This window comes from Myotis brandtii, unplaced genomic scaffold, assembly GCF_000412655.1.
Source record: "Myotis brandtii unplaced genomic scaffold, ASM41265v1 scaffold793, whole genome shotgun sequence".
NCBI lineage: Eukaryota > Metazoa > Chordata > Mammalia > Chiroptera > Vespertilionidae > Myotis > Myotis brandtii.
In genome coordinates, this window is record NW_005371193.1 from 37127 (window position 1) to 56288 (window position 19162).

At 40.2% G+C, this 19162-nt stretch overlaps 1 protein-coding gene across 4 annotated transcripts in view; it reads left to right on the forward strand.

The window, feature by feature from the left end:
• ZNF410 (zinc finger protein 410) overlaps positions 1-18771 on the forward strand; it is a 29144-nt gene extending 10373 nt beyond the window's left edge. Inside the window, exons 5-11 of one of the 4 annotated variants that reach the window (XR_314552.2) lie at positions 3101-3251; positions 3739-3920; positions 8927-9016; positions 9481-9606; positions 10541-10681; positions 10968-11172; positions 12149-12229. Coding sequence is in view for 3 of the 4 variants with exons in the window: in XM_005883546.2 (XP_005883608.1) it covers positions 3101-3251; positions 3739-3920; positions 8927-9016; positions 9481-9606; positions 10541-10681; positions 12149-12276; positions 17989-18027 (857 nt within the window). In the remaining variant the exon portion in view is untranslated. Of the gene's footprint in view, positions 1-3100; positions 3252-3738; positions 3921-8926; positions 9017-9480; positions 9607-10540; positions 10682-10967; positions 11173-12148; positions 12277-17988 lie in introns of those variants that run through there. The other 3 variants (XM_005883546.2, XM_005883548.2, XM_005883545.2) reach the window with 3 other exon arrangements.
• The last annotated feature ends 391 nt before the right edge of the window (positions 18772-19162 follow it).

The following is a 19162-nucleotide window of genomic DNA, read 5'->3' on the forward strand; positions in this document are numbered from 1 at the left end:
GCCCAGGCCGGACTGAGGGCCCCCCCCCCAGTGCACAAATTTTTGTGCACTGGGGCTCTAGTATATGATAATCTTTCATTTTCTCAATAAAATGGTTGCCTAAAAGCCTTTTTGGGGGGCTATTATATATCATTTAGGCATGTAGATAAAATTAAACATTGTAAATTGCTATTTGCTAAATGTGGTTACACACACATTTTAGATTATATGAAATATATTAATTTAATGTTGCTTTTTACCCAATAACGTAATGAAATTTCATTCAATATTTTAATACATTTAAACAAAAACCTTTGTCATTACTGAAGCCATGTTGTGAGTCCTGTAGCACAGTTTATCAAAGCACATCATCTTCACACTCATCTAAGTTGATCAAGGCATTAAAATATTTTAATTTTGCATTGGCTGGTGTTTCTCAATGGTTAGAGAGTCAACCAGCATAGCAAAGGGTCACAGGTTAGATTCCTGGTCACGGGCACACCTGGGTTGCAGAATTGATCCCCAGCCCCAGTCGGGGTATGGGTGGGAAGCAACCAATTGATGAGGCTCTCTCACATCGATGTCTCCCCCTCTCCCCTTCTCTCCCTCTCCCCCTCTCTCTCTCTCCCCCTCCCTCCCTCCCTCCCTCCCTCCCTTCTCTAAAAACATCAATGGAAAAAATATCCTTTGGTGAAGATTAACAACAACAACAAAATTTAATTTTGCATTTGATACTTATATCAGGGTAGGCAAAGGTCCATGGGCCAAATACCCACCTGTTTTTGTAAATAAAGTTTTACTGGGATACTAGCATCCAATTAGTTCTACAAATTGTCTGTGGCCACTACCATGACAAAGTTCAGTACTTATGACAGAGATCATATAGCCCTCATAGTAAAAAATATTTACTATCTGGCTCTTTACAGAAAACGTTGACTGATCCTTGCTATATATGATAACCTCACTGGAAATTGCATCCCAAATGCAAAGAAAGACCTGCTGGCATAACTGTAGGAGATTTAAAGTGTTTACAATTGTTATCCAGCTTCTGCAATATGAGGTGTTGAATTTCTTTGTCTTTCTCTTTATTTGTTTGAACCAGTTCATCAGGTGACCTCCAAATATTCAAAACTATCATTGTTGAAGTCATTTTAAGCTAATCTGTCTTCTGCAAACAGTACTCCCCCCTTCCCCCCAAAACACAGTAATTGAGGGAGCAAGCACTTCTCTAAGGGAGTGATTTTATAAGGACTCAAAATACAAGGCAACTCACTCTTTGCTGAGGGATTTTCTTTTGCTTTATAATTATATCATTGTGTCTACAAAATTGAATGCACAGAGCCCCAACTGTCACAGGCTTAAATCTCTGGATTAGCTAGGGGTTTCTACAGACCTTTCATTAGAAATTAATTAGCTGGAGCTTTGGAGTTGGGAAATTTCCTTTGTGGTGTGTGCTGTTTAAATTTTACCTATGTACAGGTATTACTTTTTCAATTAAACAAATAAAAAAAAACTGGGACAATATTTTAAAAGAGAAAGTTAATATTAACTAGCAGAAGGCATCTTAGCTTTTACTTTGACCTTGGAGCAATTAGTTTTATGACTAGCATTGATGCAGTACAGGAAAGCGAATGTAGGGCAGGAAGAGAATAAGATTAATAGATGGGACAGACACTACCTTTGATCAACTGTCAGGTTCCAGGGAGTGTGATAGGAACAACATATGTACCCAACTCTTGTCTTTCTAAGGTATGTATGAGTGGAAAGATAAAGTATGTCTATAGCAGAATTAAATGAATGTTTTTCTCAATTGATGTCCAACTATGTCTGAAAGGATAGGAGCACCACCTGCTACTTTGGAATATAAATAATTTTTAATTAACTGATTTATTTAAATTTAAGGAGGTACTGCAATGTGTGCTTCTCTCCTCCCCTCCTTTTATTCTGTTGAACAAAAACCTTCAGTAGATATTATCTCTCTTTTGTACAGTGTGGTTAGAAATTTTAAAATCTGCTGCGTTTTTGCATTCTTAACCCATTGTACGCCATAAGCGTCTGTAGACGCAAGTGGCGGACCTTCCCCACACGCTGTGTGAGTCCATTAAAAAAAAATGTTTTCCCTAAGTGGCAGCCCTGACCAACTTTAAAATCATTTTTCATAAGAATTTTCAGCTGAAAATATTCAAGAACACCCAAATTGTGAGTAATATATTTATTTTTATAATATTCATTGCAAATTGATCTTTTAAATTAAATTCAAAATATTGTGGCGTGTGGGGATGGTTTTCCTTTTGGACGCGTGGCAGTTAACTGGTTAAATATTTTATAACTGAAGAGGGGTGGTACAGAAAATTAGAAGGTGGCTCTTACTCTGTAGAATGATAGGAATAGCCAGATTGACTCAGAAGATTGAAATGTAAGAATGGCCGTCTGCAGACGAAATTCACTCCCGTAGCCCAGAACTAAGCCAGAATGGCCGTTCCTCCTTAAAATACAAGTTTTTGTTACCTACGACTCTAAGTCATCTTCTGTAGCACCCCACTCTGGGTGTTGATATACCTGCCTTCCCACCAATCTGTGTAATACAAAATAGGTTTAACTCTGCTTTTTGATACAAAACCATTTTTGACATTTCTTACATTTGCCAAGAGGCCTAGTCTGTGCAACAAAGCATGATGGCTTTGGTAGTTCTCTGGCGTAAGGGGATGGGCATGTGGAGCACTCTCACTTCTTTTTTTTTTTTTTTTAAATATATTTTATTGATTTTTTACAGAGAGGAAGGGAGAGAGATAAAGAGTTAGAAACATCTATGAGAGAGAAACATCCATCAGCTGCCTCCTGCACACTCCCTACTGGAGATGTGCCCACAACCAACGTACATGCCCTTGACTGGAATCGAACCCGGGACCTTTCAGTCTGCAGGCCGACGCTCTATCCACTGAGCCAAACCAGTTACGGCCACTCTCACTTCTTTTGTTAAATGGATACAGAGAGTTGGGGAAGATGAAGATAGGTATTTGATAATTGATCACTAGGAATAAAATATAGGAGTTTTCTTGTTTGAACCAAAGTATCTGAGCAGGGTTCTTTCCTGGATTACAAATATGTGACTCTCTTATAGGAGAAAACGTCCACCTTGGTTCTGGTGACGGGCAACCCAAAGAATCTGGGCCCCTTCCTCAAGTGGAAAAGAAGCTCAAGTGTACAGTTGAAGGCTGTGACCGGACATTTGTGTGGCCAGCTCACTTTAAGTACCACCTCAAAACTCATCGGTGAGCAAAGCTGAGACTCCACACTTGGAACCAAAGACATTGATGTTTCCAGAGGAACTTGTACCCCCAATTGATAAATTAAAGGAAAGCAAGGGCTGCCATTCATTTGTGGTTAAGATGTCTTTTGTTCTTTAGTAGAAAGATTATCATTGTCTCATTTATCTCATTCTTGGCAAATATTTAATAAGACATTTGGCACCTAAATGAGCTGCAGCAAGAGTTCTCAAATCTCATTATAAATGTAATTTCTTGGAGAACTTAAAAAGAATAATGCATAAGCTTGGGCCCCACCCTAAACCTATGAAATCCATATTTTGAGAAGGGCCTGGGCGTCTGTAGTTTTAACAAACTTCAGGTAACTTCAGTATATCCAGGTTTGGGATTTACTATCTGCCTTCAGAGTCAATAGGAGCTTTGACTTGTCCTCTCTAACAATAAGCATTTTTAAGTATGGTTGCTCATGCGTGTGTGTTTGTTTGTTTTTCAGAAATGACCGCTCCTTCATCTGCCCTGCAGAAGGCTGTGGGAAAAGTTTCTATGTGCTGCAGAGGCTGAAGGTGCACATGAGGACCCACAATGGAGAGAAGCCCTTTATGTGCCCTGAGTCTAGCTGTGGTAAGCAGTTCACTACAGCCGGGAATCTGAAGAACCACCTGAGGATCCACACAGGTGTGTGCAACCCTAACCTTCCCATGGACAAACTGTTTGGCTTAATGCTTGCTTACATATCCTTAGGAAAGGCTCTGAGGTGGAAATAGAGGCGAAGGTCTAAGTTTGTTGCTAGAACTATGAAGATGGAATTTCTTTTTTTCAGATTCCTCATGGCACTCTTCAATTCATTCAGTAACATTTCTTGAGCTTTCACCTGTGTGTGAGGAACAGACTGTTAATTTCTGCCTCTAGGAGCCTAAAGTGTAGAAAGGAATATAAAACCTCTGACAGCAATGATATGATGAGAAATGGACAAAATAAGTCTTTCCAGATATCTTTGAACATTACACAACTGTAATTTGGGCATGAATATTGAGTCACGGAAACCTTACAGAGCCTTTTCTAGGCACTAAATGGGGTAAGATGGGGGAAATACAAAGGCGAATATAAAATCCCTGACTTTGAGGAGCTTGCTTGCTTGTTAGGGCCTCACAGCATGAGAAACAGAATAGAGAAATAACTTGTTCTGGGTCAAACAACATGTTCATATCAAAGCGGAAAAATAAAGATACCCTGACTCTCGGTCTGAGAAGGAGACATGAGGGGATAGCTGAAGGATAGGGTGACTTGCCAAGCCATTGCCCAGCATGTGCCAAGTCTCTTGCCAGATCTTACTCACTGAACTCAGATCACTGCCTCGGGATGTGTAACTCTTCTCTACTTTCTCGCCACTTCCTTTGTCTCTTCCTTGTTCATTCTTGCATTACTAAAATGACAGCAGGTACGATTAAAGGGCATTTTAAAAGTCCAAGCTGAAGCCACATTTGTTCCAGGCGTGATCCCCTCTAGATTGACATTACCATTGGCTGTGTTTCAGGGCAGAATAGCTCTTTCTCAGCTCTTTCTTGAAAGAGGATACTGTACTTGCTCCAAGAAAGCAGTTTGAATTAAAAAAAAAAAAAAAAACACAAAAAAAAAAACACTAAGAAAAACATCTAGCTGAATAGATTAGGAAAGAAGTCGAGTTCACCATGCCTTATTGTTAAGTACAGTGACTTCAACCTTGTGCTGCTCACCTTCTTTGTAGCTTTTTGTAAAACTGAACATCTTAAAATGCTTTCTTTTACTTCAGAGAATGACCTGATTTTCTCTCTTTATTCTAACTTTTACTAGCTCTCCCTTGTTAATCTTCCAATTGTTCACCAGTATCAGAATTTCCGGCTTCTTTCATTTTCACTCAGTGTACTCTCTCATTGCATTCCCCGGCCTTAATTCAATCACTTCTCCCAGGATGACTCACAGATCCGGGTCTCAATAATTAATATAATAGTCCTGGCTGGTGTGGCTCAGTTGGTTGAGCGTCATCCCATGCACTGACTGAAAGGTTGCTGGTTGATTCCTGGTCAGGGCACATGCCTGGGTTCTGGGCTCGATCCCCAGTAGGGGGCGTGCAGGAGGCAGCCAATCGATGTTTCGCTCTCATATTGATGTTTCTCTCTTTCTCTTCCTCTCTCTAAAAAATCTATTTAAAAAATCTTTTAAAAATTAATATAATAATAAAAGTTAGTATTTATTGAGGTAATTTAATATGTGCCAAGTACATGTATGTGTGTGTATCCTATATAATAAAGAGCTAATATGCTAATTAGACCAGACGGTAGATGACCTTCCGAAAGACCTTCTGGAATGACTGAGGGGTGGGGCCACGAGGCAGCCATGGCCATGAGGGCCGAGGCAGCCTGGGCTGCGAAGGCCTACTCTTGCACGGATTTTGTGCATTGGGTCTCTAGTGTGTGTGTGTGTGTGTGTGTGTGTGTATCTTATTTAATTTTCACGGTAACTTTATTCATTACATACTGTATTTATAGATGAAGCAGCAGAAGATTAGAGAGTTATGTAACTTGCCTAACATTATGCAACTAGGAAATGGCAGAGCTGCCAGTTTTAGTGGCTTACCAGGAGAGCTTACTATGCCAAGCACTATATGAATACTTGTGTTATCTCATTTAATCCTCAAAATAATCTTTTGAGATTGTATTATGTTCATTTTATAGATAAAAAACTGATTCTTAGAGCCCCAGTTGGGTGGCTCAGTTGGTTGGAGCATTGTCCCATACACCAAAAAGGTTGCTGGTTTGATTCGATTTCTGGTCAGGGCACATACCCAGGTTGCGGGTTTGATCTATGGTCGGTGCACTTAGGGTAGGCAACCAATCTCTCCCTTTCTCTCTCTCTCAAATCAATAAGCATATCCTGTGGTGATGATTAAAAACAAACAAAATTATATCTTGGAGAGGTTAAATGTCTTCCCCATACTAATAAGTGGTAGTGCCAGGATTTGAACTCAGGGTTAAGTAACTCATGCTTTAATCATAATGCAACATTGCCTTTTAAACCTCCTCTTCTCCTTTGTACTTTATCTCCACAAAATCACCACCCTGTCAGTATCCAAATAGGAAGGCTGTGTCTATATCCTAGGCCAGCTTGATGCAGGGATTCATACTACTAGATTCTGTTTTCTAAATCCTCTATTTTAAGGTTATTTTAGTTCATCTCATTAAACATTTAATCTTATTTATTACTAGAATTTTCAGTTTTTTTGACATTTATTCATATTATTATATCATATACATATATATGATATTGTTCAGTCAGCAACTTTTTGAGTACCTAGCATTCTGGGATAGGTGTAAGTACACAAATATGCTTTCAAAAAAGTTGCAGTCCACAGGAATGTCATAAACATAAAGCTGTGTGGCCCTAGCCAGTTTGGCTCAGTTGATAGAGCATCCGCCTGTGGACCAAAGGGTCCCAGGTTCAATTCCGGGAAGGGCACGTACCTTAGTTGCCGGCTCCTGGTCGGGGCTCGTGCAGGAGGCAACCAATCGATGTTTCTCTCTCTCTTTCCCTCTCTCTTCCACTCTTCCTAAAAATCGATGGAAAATATCCTCGTGTGAGGATTAACAAAAACAAAAAAAAGAAAAACACCACATAAAACTGTGTGGTGCAGTCTGAAAGAACAGGATAATCTAGAGCAGTGGCCCTTCCTCCTTCAAGGCCAGCTCCTGTGTTATCACCATGCCAGCCTTACTTGCTGAGTAGGAGAAACTCACTCTTATGTTTCTCCTTTATTCTCACACAACCGCACTCACAGCACTCTGACACCAAATGTGTGGGTTTTCCCCCACACCAAGCAATTCTCTGCAACACCAGCTGGGTGCCCTACTTGGAGGGAGATAGGTCAGACCCCACAGGTTAAGGGCTCAGACCCACAGAATGCTTCCACCCTACCTCTGATGCCAATAGCAAGCAGTAGATTGCTCGTAACTCCTCTCTGACTTGGCTACACATCAAGTTCTCATGATCCTCCCTCTGGATTTGATTATTTGTGAGATAGCTCACAAAACTCAGGGAAACATGTTTATCAATTAATTATATAATAAAGGATATGCCAAAGGATACAGACAAACAGCTAGACAGACAGAACAATAGGGCCAGGTCTAGAAGGGTCCCGAGCACAGGAGGTTCTGTCCCTGTGCAGTTGGGGTGTGTCACCCTCTCAGCATGTAGATGGGTTCACCAACCCAGAAGCTCTCTGAACCATGTGCTTTTGGGATTTTATGGAGGCTCCATCACATAGGCTGAAAATCCCAATTTTCTAATCATGGCATGGTCCATCCAGGAGCCCACAAAGAGTCACTTCATTTGAACAAAAGACATTATTACCCAGGAAATTCCAAGGGATTTAGGGACTCTGTGTCAGAAACCAAGATCAAACCCAAATATTAGAACAAAAGATGCTCCTAGTGCTCTGTCACTTAAGAAATTTACAAGGGTGTTAGGAACCCTGCATCAGCAACTGGGATTAAAGACTAAATGTTAGAACAAAAGAGTCTCCTCGTACCCTTATTCATAAGAATTGTAGGAGCTCTGTGTGAAGAACCAGGGCCAGAGACCAATGTATATATTTCTTACTATTTCTCACTTGCCGTTTTCTGAACTTGCCCTGGGCACTCTCAGTTTCAAGGCTCTGCGTATGCTATTCCTTGTGCCTGGAATTTCCTTCCATCCTTGTCATCTTTTAAGACCAGCTTAAATTCAGCTTCTTTAAAAAAATTATCACAATCAGAGTCTCTTCCCTTTCTAAATGCTTATAGCCTTTTTTTGTACAATAATTTATATTGAAGTTATTTATAAATACATTTATCTCTCTCACACTAGTCTGTGACCCTTAGAGGATAGAGACTACATCTGATTTTTTCACTTTCTATTTTGAAATAATTATAGACTTACAGGAAATTGCAAAAATAGTACAAGGAGTTCTGTGTGTGCTTCCCCCACTTCCCCAGAAAGTGACATTTTATACAGTCATAGTACAATATCAAAACCAGGATGTTAACAGTACTGTCCGTCCACAGGCCTTACTCAGTTTTTACCATGCATGTTTGATTTTTAAATAACTAAGTAAGATTATAGAAAAAAAATTACAGAAAAGCAGAAAGAAAATAAATCATCTCTAATACCACTATGAAGATATCTACTTTTAACATATTTTATAGATTTTTTTGTGTACCTTTGACTAAACATGTTTTTATTTGTTTTCTTTATAAAATGAGAATATATAATATCTACTTTATAACTTTAAAAAAATCTGTACTTTTAAATGGATCTAGAAACTGATTCTTAAAGAGAATTGGTATATAAGTTTAAAATCCTAGCGGCACATATTACATACTGTAATCTTGATGTCCTCAGGGGGGATGTGGTCACTAAAGAAGGTAGGTCAGTGCAGTTGAGGGTCAGCTCTTGAGCCAGGAGGGAGAAAAGGGCAGGGCAGTCTGGTGGGCTGTATACTAGCAGAACATTGAGAGGTGACATTTGCTAGATAGCCCAGCTGAAATTATATAGCCTGAATTAAAGAAATCAGATTAAGTCATTGGAAACAGAAAACGGTTGGTGGAAAAAGAGAGAGAGAGAGAGAGTTCACCAGAAGACTGAGTCTTTATCTCATTTTCTGTTTCTAGGAGAGAAGCCTTTCCTTTGTGAAGCCCAAGGATGTGGCCGTTCCTTTGCTGAGTATTCTAGCCTCCGGAAACATTTGGTGGTTCACTCAGGTACTCCGATCATTGTTCAGACCCACCAGGGTGAATGTTGAAGACGAGGAGAGTGGTGGCGGGGAATCGGAGAAGGGGATATTGTGAACCCAGGGTTGGAATCCTTGAGGATGGTACATATCCTAGAGGTCTGTGGAAGCCTGTATCTGAAAAGGGAAGTAAATATTCTGTGTGGCTTCCATGACCTTATAGCAAAGATGTTTTATGAAGGCAACAGAACAATGGGTCTGGAAAGGACTGGGGGCTGGGAACAGTGAGCATGCTAAGTCTTCCTGGGGTACTTTTCCTGCCTTCGTACTGAAGGCTGAGAGGCTGGGGAAGGTGGGAAGTGGGAGAAGGAGCAGCCTCTTATGTAATTTAACATTCTCTGGGCTTCTCCATCTAGGCCTTGAGTCCATTTTCTGGTTGTCAGGAATGTACCTTGTCATTTTGGCTCCCTTGTCTTAACCTGGTCCCTGTTTCAGGAGAGAAGCCTCATCAGTGTCAAGTCTGTGGGAAGACCTTCTCTCAAAGTGGGAGCAGGAACGTGCACATGAGAAAGCATCACTTGCAGATGGGAACAGCTGGGAGTCAAGAGCAGGAGCAAACTGGTGAGCAGAGAGGGTTTCATGGAGTGCTGTTTCTTCTGGCCAAATAACTGGCATGCCTGGTTATCTGGAAATGTTCTGATTCTGTTTTGGGAAGAGACCTGGTCTCATTTGATGGGCTAGTGGTTTCCAAATGTAGCTATACAGTAAAACCCTTTGCAAGCTTTTTAAAAAATACATATATTTTTATTGATTTCAGAGAGTAAGGGAGAGGTGGAGAGAGAGAGAGAAACATCAATGATGAGAGAGAATAATTGATTGGCTGCCTCCTGCATGCCCCCTACTGGGGATCAATCCTGCACCCCAGGTATGTGCCCTGACTGGGAATCGAATCGGCAACCTTCTGGTTCATAGGTCGACACTCAACCACTGAGCCACAAGCTTTTAAAATATATACAGTATATTCATATTATCTACTCCTCCCCCTAAACAAAACAACCTGGTAATTGAGATTATTTGGAAGTAAAATCCCAGAATCTGTAGTTTTAAAAGTTTCCTGAGTGAGTTGGATGGTAACTAGTGCTGATCCATGAACCAGCATTTGAGTATCACTGTGATAAAGATTTCTGTATGACAAGAGTTTAAGCATATTTTACTTATCAGTCATGACTCCCTTTTTACCGTAAATTTGATACTTTTTATTATTCCTTTTCCATGTCTTTCCTTAACCAGTTCTTTCACTCCAAACGCTCCTTTAAGGGCATTCATCCTATTTTGTAAGCTAATTATCCAGCTCACAAGCAAGGGTGTTTATTCATAAGGCTTAACCCTTTCCTTGTAGGCTTATTCTTGCTTTCAAAAGTAGGTGAAATAGGAGATGGTATCCAAGATGCAGGTTAATTTTTAGTTCTGAAAGAAAAGGCAAGCTTCCTGTGCAAGAGTGGGGACCAGGTGCAGCCTTGACTGCTGTATCTCTCACATCCTGTTCTCTGTGCAGCTGAGCCACTAATGGGCAGTAGTTTGCTTGAAGAGGCTTCAGTACCCAGTAAAAACCTGGTGTCTGTGAATCCCCAGCCGAGCCTTGGTGGAGAGTCCTTGAACCTACCAAATACCAATTCTATCCTAGGAGTTGATGATGGTAAGAATTTCAACTCTCCTTTATTTGGGGAAAGTGGGCTGCACTAGAGACTAAGGAATGGGGTTGTCTCCAAAATGGAGGTTTTAATTTCATTTCTTGTGAGTAGCTGTGGTATGATTGAGTAGCATTTGTGTTCTTTGTCTCTGGGGGTGAATAAGTGAACTTGTAAAAAAAAAAAATTCATTGAAAAGATGATGTAACAATAGAATAAAGAGAAAAAATTTTAAAGAAGATTATCCATAATCCTAGCATCCTAGCCCAACTATTTCTATTTTTCCTATTGCAGTTATGGAAGAACTTAACTTTTAAAACATTTAAACAGAACATAACCAGGTTTTACAGAGGAGATATAAAGCAATTTCTCCATACCATCAAAAGCCATATCTTCAGGAGAAAAGAAAGGGCTCTCTAGGAAACAGTTGCTTCTCTCTGGTGTAGAAATTTCACCCAAGTTACACAGGCCAGGCCCTCTTCTCTGAAAAACGTAACAGGTGAGGTCAGCATGCATTTATTCAGTGCCTACTCTATGCCTGGCACCATGGGAAAGATTAAAAAGTAGAAGACAGGGACCTTAAAATCTAGTTGAGAAGTCAAAACTTACACATGGGAAACAGAAGATAGTAATAAGCAAATGTTAAATTACATGGTATAGTTAGGAAGAGCAGTATAAGTTTTAAAAAGCCACTAAAATAAACTGAAATTTGAAGGCTAAGTGGTTTATGCATAAACTATTTCCAAAAGATCTTCATGGTGATATCACTAGTGAACATTTAATAAGTCTGAGATCTGTGTTTTAGTTATTCATATTGTACTCAGTCAATTTGGGGCATAAGTGACCATATCTGTGTAACTTCTCCATGGAGCCAACAAGGCCTTAGAGTGCTCTACAACTTACCTCTCCTCTGTTTCATGAATGATACTAGTGGCTAACTGAAGCAGGAGGCACAAAAATTGCATGGAGGTACTTTGCCAGCCTGAAGGAAGAAAGTCGTAAGGGAGGAAGGGACACAGAGTAGGAACTTTGAAGTGAAGCTAGGTTTAAGTTCTTGACCTGCACACATTGTGCTCTTTGTTTCATTGGTGACTGCTTTAAGGGTCACCTCTGGTTTCCTGATTTGCCTGCCTAGGCAGCTTTTGTCCTGTTTCCTATACAGTGTTAATCCATTTAACAGTGTTAACCCAGTTAGCAGTGATAAAGCCATATTACTCTAAATTGGCATATTAAAAACTGGTCAGCTCCTATATCAAGATTTTTTGCCTTTTCTTCCCATTCCCCTTTTGTAATACGGTACTTTCCAAATTCACTGATAATGATTATTAGATAAGAATTAATTTGGAAGAAATACAGGAACATGGGATTCAGTGTTTCAGGGGACAGTTTTAAAATTCTTAATAAGAGGCTTGATAAGGCAGGTAGGTATCTGTGGATTCACTTTTTGTTGAAACATTTTTTCTGCTGTTTCACAGAGGTGCTTGCTGAAGGATCCCCACGTCCCCTGTCTTCAGTGCCTGATGTGACACATCACTTGGTGACCATGCAGTCAGGGAGGCAGTCATATGAGGTTTCTGTCTTAACTGCCGTAAATCCACAGGAGGTAAAATGGTCTCTTGCCCTTGTTTTGTTCCTGTGGAAACTAATGTAGAGAGCAGCGGTTCTCAATCTGTGGGTCGCGACCCCTTTGGTGGTCGAATGACCCTTTCACAGCGGTCGCCTAAGACCATCCTGCATATCAGATATTTACATTACAATTCATAACAGTAGCAACATTACAGTTATGAAGTAGCAACGACAATAATTTTATGGTTGGGTCACAACATGAGGAACTGTATTTAAAGGGCCAGAAGATTGAGAACCACTGGTAGAGAGTGATTGGGAATCTAGTTCAGAGGATTTGAAAAATTCTCCAATTTCAACTTCCCAGAAGCTTTGAATAGAATATCTTCCTTTAAGCTCAGAAAGGAGCCTGAGTGGTAGGGTTTCCTGAATTGAGAACTTGGTCAATTACAGGTGAGATTCTGAGTTTTAAATTTCTATATTCACATGCCTTAACGAATATCTGCTCCTTCTGTTTTCTGCCTCACTATGAGATGAGTTTGCTTTTTATAAAGAAAATAACATCCTTGGACAAAGTGGTACTTAAGCAAAAAAAAGTACTGACAAATCATTTTTTAAAATTATTGTTCATTTTGATAGGGTCATATGCCTAGGAGATACCAAGCTGAACTAACTGGTCATACAGAAATGTGTTCACTGGCTTATTGAATGAGAACCATCATCTAAATTAAAGAGGAGTTTTAAGATCATTAAGAGCAAAGATGTGTCATTAGAGACCAATGCTAAGATTGCTCACACGCTCATATTCCCAATTACTATGTACAGATGCAAAACTTTGATAGTGAAGAAGGCTGATAGGAAAAAAATGGATTCATTTGAAATGTGGTGGTGGAGAGCTCTTATGAACACCCTGGACCACCAGGAAGATGAACAAGTGGGTCCTAGAGAAAATTAAGCCTGAAACATTGCTGGAGGCAAAATGACAAAACTGAAGTTGTCCTACTTAGGGCACATCTTGAGCAGACAGGGTTCTTTGGAAAAGACAATAATGCTGGGAAAATAAAAGGCAGCAGGATAAGAGGAAGACCAAACATGAGCTGGACAGGCTCCATAAAAGAAGCCGTGGACATGAGTCTACAGGAGCTGAGCAGGGCTGTTGAACATCACGATGTTCACTAGGAGTTGGAGCTAATTCAGTGGCACGTCACACACATGTCCATTGGTTCTTTCCTAAGTTACCTTCTCCTGGTTATTGCCTTGGAACATGGCTCACCTATATAGCCTTCCTTTATCTATTTTATCCTTGTTTATTTTAAAATCTTTATTATGGAAGTGTTTAAAGAGTATAGAGAGAATAGTATATCTTTTATAGTTGGTTGGTTTGAATTAGGATTCAAACAAGGCCCATACATTGCATTGCTTAATAATTCTTAATTCTCTTTAAAATAGTTCCTGCCACCCACCACACTTTTTTTTTCTTTTCCAGTATGGTTATCTATTTAAGGAATTGGGTTACTCTGCCTATAGAATTTCCGATGTTCTGATTTTGACTGATTGACTCCTTTTGTTATTTAATATATTTTTCTATTCACAGATTTTCTAAAAGCTGGTAATTACATTTAGAGGCTTGATTAGATTCATGCTCCTCCCTAAACCACACAAGAATATTTCATAGGTGGTACTCTTGCTTTCTATGACAGCTCATCAGGAGACACATGATAATCAGTTGTTCTCCTCTTACTGATCTTAAGATTGACCAATGAGTCAAGTAAAAACTTTGGCAACCATTATTGATCATGGCCTAATCTATTTTTATATTAGAGCTTGCAAAATCGTGATGTCCTAATTCTCTTTTTCCCCTTGCTTTTCTTTTATAAAACAAGTACTTTTTCTCACCAACTATTGGGTTGCTCTGAAAGTCAGTTTAGTCTTCTCTTTTACAAATTATTACCTGACAAACTAATCTGCAACACTCAACCTTTTCTTTTCTTTTTTTATATTTGAAACTTTGGAGCTTTTCTCTCCTATACTGTTAAATACTTTTTTTAAAAGTTTTTATTTTATTTTACTTTTTAAATGTTTTGATTGATTTCAGAGAGAGGAAGAGAGAGGGAGAGATAGAAACATCAATGATGAGAGAATCATCGATCTATGCCTCCTGCATGCCCCCTACTAGGGATGGAGCCCGCAATCCGGGTGTGTACCCTGACCAGGAATCCAATCATGACCTCCTGATTCATGGGTCAACGCTCAACCATGGAGCCACACCGGCTGGGCGAAATACTTTTTTTTTTTTTAATTGAAGCACTCCAGGCAACCCCAAACTAATGCTGGATGTATAAAATCATAATTCAGTCAACATACATTTTGTACTTAATATGTGTGAGGCACTCTACTGGGTACTAGTTGTACAGTGTAAATAAAGTACAATGTCTGCCTCAAAGAACTTACAGTCAGAATTGGGACCTCTACCTTTTATAACTCCATAACTATGTAAATGGTGTCCCTGGAGTGGTGCTGTACAGAGAGGTTAGAATGGGAAGGGTGAAAGATTAATAACTGGCAATTTTTACATGCTGTAGTAAGTGCTAGTCTTGGGGGAAGTCAGGGAATAAGTTTTAGTGGGGTTTTTTGTTTTTTTGTGTTTTTTATTGAGTTCAGAGAGGAAGGGAGAGGGAGAGATAGAAACATCAATGATGAGAGAGAATCAATGATTGGCTGCCTCCTGCATGCCCCACATTGGGGATTGAGCCCACAACCCAGGCATGTGCCCTTGACCGGAATCGAACCTGGGACCTTTCACTGAGCCAAACCGGCCAGGGCAAGTTTTAGTGTTTAAGTTGAGATCTGAGGGATGATAGCAATAATCTTGATGGATAAGTGGGAGGGGTTGGAAGGAAATAATAGGCATAAGGATAGCAATGTGTACAAAGGCAGAGGATGAGAGGGAACAGGGAACTATGGAACCACAGAGGGTTGAGTATGATGGGAGCTGGAATGGAAAAATGGGAACAGGAAAGATAAGCTGGCCCCTGTCTTGCAGGGCCTTCCAAGGCCTGATTGTATCCTGGGGGCAGTGGCAGCCACTGCAGAGTTTTAAGTGAGGTATGTTATGGCCTGGTGTGTGTGTGCAGAAAGGCCAGTAATAGTGCATTTATTCTCTTGAACCTGGGCACATGGGTCATGGAATTGACTGCAGAGTGTCCATGTCCAGGTGACGCCCACTTACAGCTTCAGGCAGACACAATAGCACAGACCACCTAAGAAACAAACACTAAGGATCTATAGCGACCTAAGTAACTAGTTTCATAATGGAAGACCCCAACACTTAATAGAAAAATATTAACACCAAGTGGGAAGTGTTGCCCCTAGATGTAGCTAAAAATCCTGTACTATCACTTTTTCCTCATGGGTCCTTGTATATTTATTAACACACTAGAGCAGTGGTTCTCAACCTTCCTAATGCCGCGACCCTTTAATACAGTTCCTCATGTTGTGGTGACCCCCAACCATAAAATTATTTTCGTTGCTACTTCATAACTGTAACTTTGCTACTCTTATGAATCGTAATGTAAATATCTGATATGCAGGATGTATTTTCATTGTTACAAATTGAACATAATTAAAGCATAGTGATTAATCACAAAAATATGTAATTACATATGTGTTTTCCGATGGTCTTAGGCAACCCCTGTGAAAGGGTCGTTCGACCCCCAAAGGGGTCGCGACCCACAGGTTGAGAACCGCTGCACTAGGGGCCTGATGCACAAAATTCGTGCAAGAGTAGGCCTTCCTTCCCCCGGCTGCCGGCACTGGCTTCCCTCCGGCACCCGGACTTCCCTCCAGCTGCCGATAGGCACCCGGGACCCAGGCTTTTCTCCGGTCGCTGGCAGGCACCCAGGACCCAGGCTTCCCTCGCAGCCCCAGCTTCGTCCAGAAGATCTGGAAGGACGTCCGGAAGGACCTCTGGTCTAATTAGCATATTACACTTTTATTATTATAGATTACCATTATTACCTTTACCATTACCATTATTGCCTTCCTCTTACAACACTGCTCACCCCTCCTTTTCCTTTCTCAGGGTAGGCTTATCACATCCTCCAGTACCTTAGTTGTTTTCAAGCTACAAGCCCCCAAGGCTCCAGCCTTAGTCCTCTTCCTCATCCAAGGTCTAGGTACTAACTGACCATTCCTCCAGTCAGTGAGGAAGGTTGATTCCTTGGGGAGACTCAGATGCCAGAGAAGGAGAAGGCAATGTGCAACCCTAAAACAACACAAGCCCATTCCAAATTCTGTTTTTGGAAGTCACCATACATTATATATTATACCTGTTAAGAATCTACTGATACACCAGTTGGACTCCTGTAAATATGCTCTAAAAATAAAAATAACTTATCAAGAATATCAGAATAACCAAATCAAGTATCCAAAAATTTCATGGAAAATATATCAGAACTACACCTCGTTCAGATGGTACAGATTGGACAATTTCTGTCTTCTCTCAATACTGCCAGGTCTCCCAGGAATCAGAGGACTCATTGTGCAGGCCCACTGGGACCCCAGGGCTTTTGGAGCTGCCGAATACAGGTCATCCCAACTGGGGTCCCATGTCACAGAGTTCACATTCTATTCATTCATTCATTTATAGAAACATTGATTTGTTGTTCCACTTGTTCACTGATTGCTCTTGTATGTGCACTAACTGGGGATCAAACCTGCAACCTTGGCGTACCTGGATGATGCTCTAACCAACTGAGCTACCTGGCCAGGGCGAGTTTACATTCTTGAACTCAAGAACAAGAATAAGTGATTGCCAGCTAGTTTGACTATATCTTAGCATGTTTTCTAGATAAAACAAATTACAGATTCTATACCATGTCTAATAAAGTGCCATTGCTAAGTTTTTGAGTTCAAATATCTGGATCTTGGCCTAGATTAAAAGCATACCATTCTTATATCCCTACCACACAGCATCAAATCTGTCCTTTAATTTGTTTAAATGTCTTTAAATTCTGTACTGTTAAATTCTGTATAAACTACCTTCATCCAAATTGAGGTCAACAAGTAAATACATCTCCAGCTCAATAATTTATCTGATTAGATTTTATAAGCCAAATTTGTATTCTGAATTTCGCTGTATTCCAATCTCATTTTCTTTTCATAATAAAATGGAACCCAATTTCATCAATTATTGTACAAAACCGCTTTTCAACAAAGTATAGAGTAGAATGTCCATGTTAGCTGCCACCCTGCTGGAGTCTCAAGCTTGTCTCACTTCATCACAGGAAAGGTATTCCTTAAGCCCAGGGAATCCCTGAAGTTCTTCTGAGTTGGTCTAGCTCTCAGGTAGAACTCTTTGGGAATAGCCTTCCATTCCTTTTATTTCTGCTTGAACTTGCAGCCTGTACTTGGGCTAACACTGACATAAGATTTTTGGTTTCACCATTTCCAATTTCCCTGTAAGTCAGATTCCTCCTTCACTGACTAGTAAGTACACGAATATGCAAACACTAGTTTGACTTATAGACTCAGGACATTTTATTGCCGTAGTGAAAATGACAGCATCATGAAGTGTCCACAATGCTGTCTCACGGCCAGTATCTGCATGGCTCTTGCTTTGGAACTAGATATCCTTGACTCAGCCCCTGCAGTGCATTCCCCACTCCCACTCATCAACCTTTTACTTAGTATGAATTATTTTTCTTTTATTCATCGGTAACCTATTTCAGATTTTGTTGTACTCTTTTTACAGTTACTAAACCAAGGAGATTTAACTGAAAGACGGACATGAGCATGGGTATTGAATCCTGAAGAGCACTCTATCTGATCCCAGAAAGCGTATAGTGGGAACAGCTTGCTTATGGCTCACAATCTGCCAGAATCAAAATGAATCTGTGAATGACAAGACCCCGCTTTTTCCTCTGTGCATCTTCCCTGGCAAAGAAGATGAATGCAAGAGAGCTTCTCTTCAGACTCTCATCTGATCCAGAAAAGGAAGAAAGCAGGGAATGTGGGCTAGGTCACTGTACCTACCTCTCTTCCCACTGGAAAATTTTGGGATGGACTTCTCCCGAAAAATGAATTTGATTATGTGTTGGCTGACCTATCTCAGTATAACAACTGAGAGGAGATTTTCCTATGAAGAGCTACCATCCCAGCCTCTGCTGTCTTATCACGTGGATGAACTAAGTCCTGCCACCAACCATAAAACTTCACCAAGACGTTGAGCTTTCAAGATGCCTTGTTGCTTTGGAGAAGGGAGTGATGTCAGTTCTGTTGTGATACTCTCCCTTTAGCAACCTGAGTAAGACACTCTCCGCCAGTGGGCTGCAAAAAAATAAATTACTTGAATCCCTACTTGGCCCAGGCTGAGGTACTATCTTGTCCCATACACCTCTACTTAGTCACTTTGCTTTCTTTGTTTATGGAACATACAGTAGCATGTTTAAAGGGCTTTTTTTTTTTTTTTTAAGTTAAATCACATGATTCAGAGCTTCAATTGTTTTCCCTTTAAATAAACAAAATAGCCCAGTCAGTTCTTTGGCTTCTTGTTTTAGACAGAATTTGTTCTCTTAGAAGATTAAGAAAGAAGTTCAGTCTTCACCTTTAAGATAAGGTATTGATTTACCCTTAGGATTCCATGCAGATAAGACCGAGCTCAGGAGTCTTGGGGAACATGACATGAACATCTTCATCTCTAACTAGCAAACCCAGATGATAGCTATTGCAGGAGTGTCACTCTATCCCCATCAGAAAGAACCATGTCTGAGTCTGGAAAATTAGCAATGAATTTTCCCAGAAAGTTAAAAACAAAAACGGGAAAGGTGCTTCTGTTAGAGTAGGCACTCTTGCTATTATCCTGTCTCTACAGCTACTGAGAGAACATCTAATTATAATTAGTGAGTATTCCAAAGATCACTTACTAG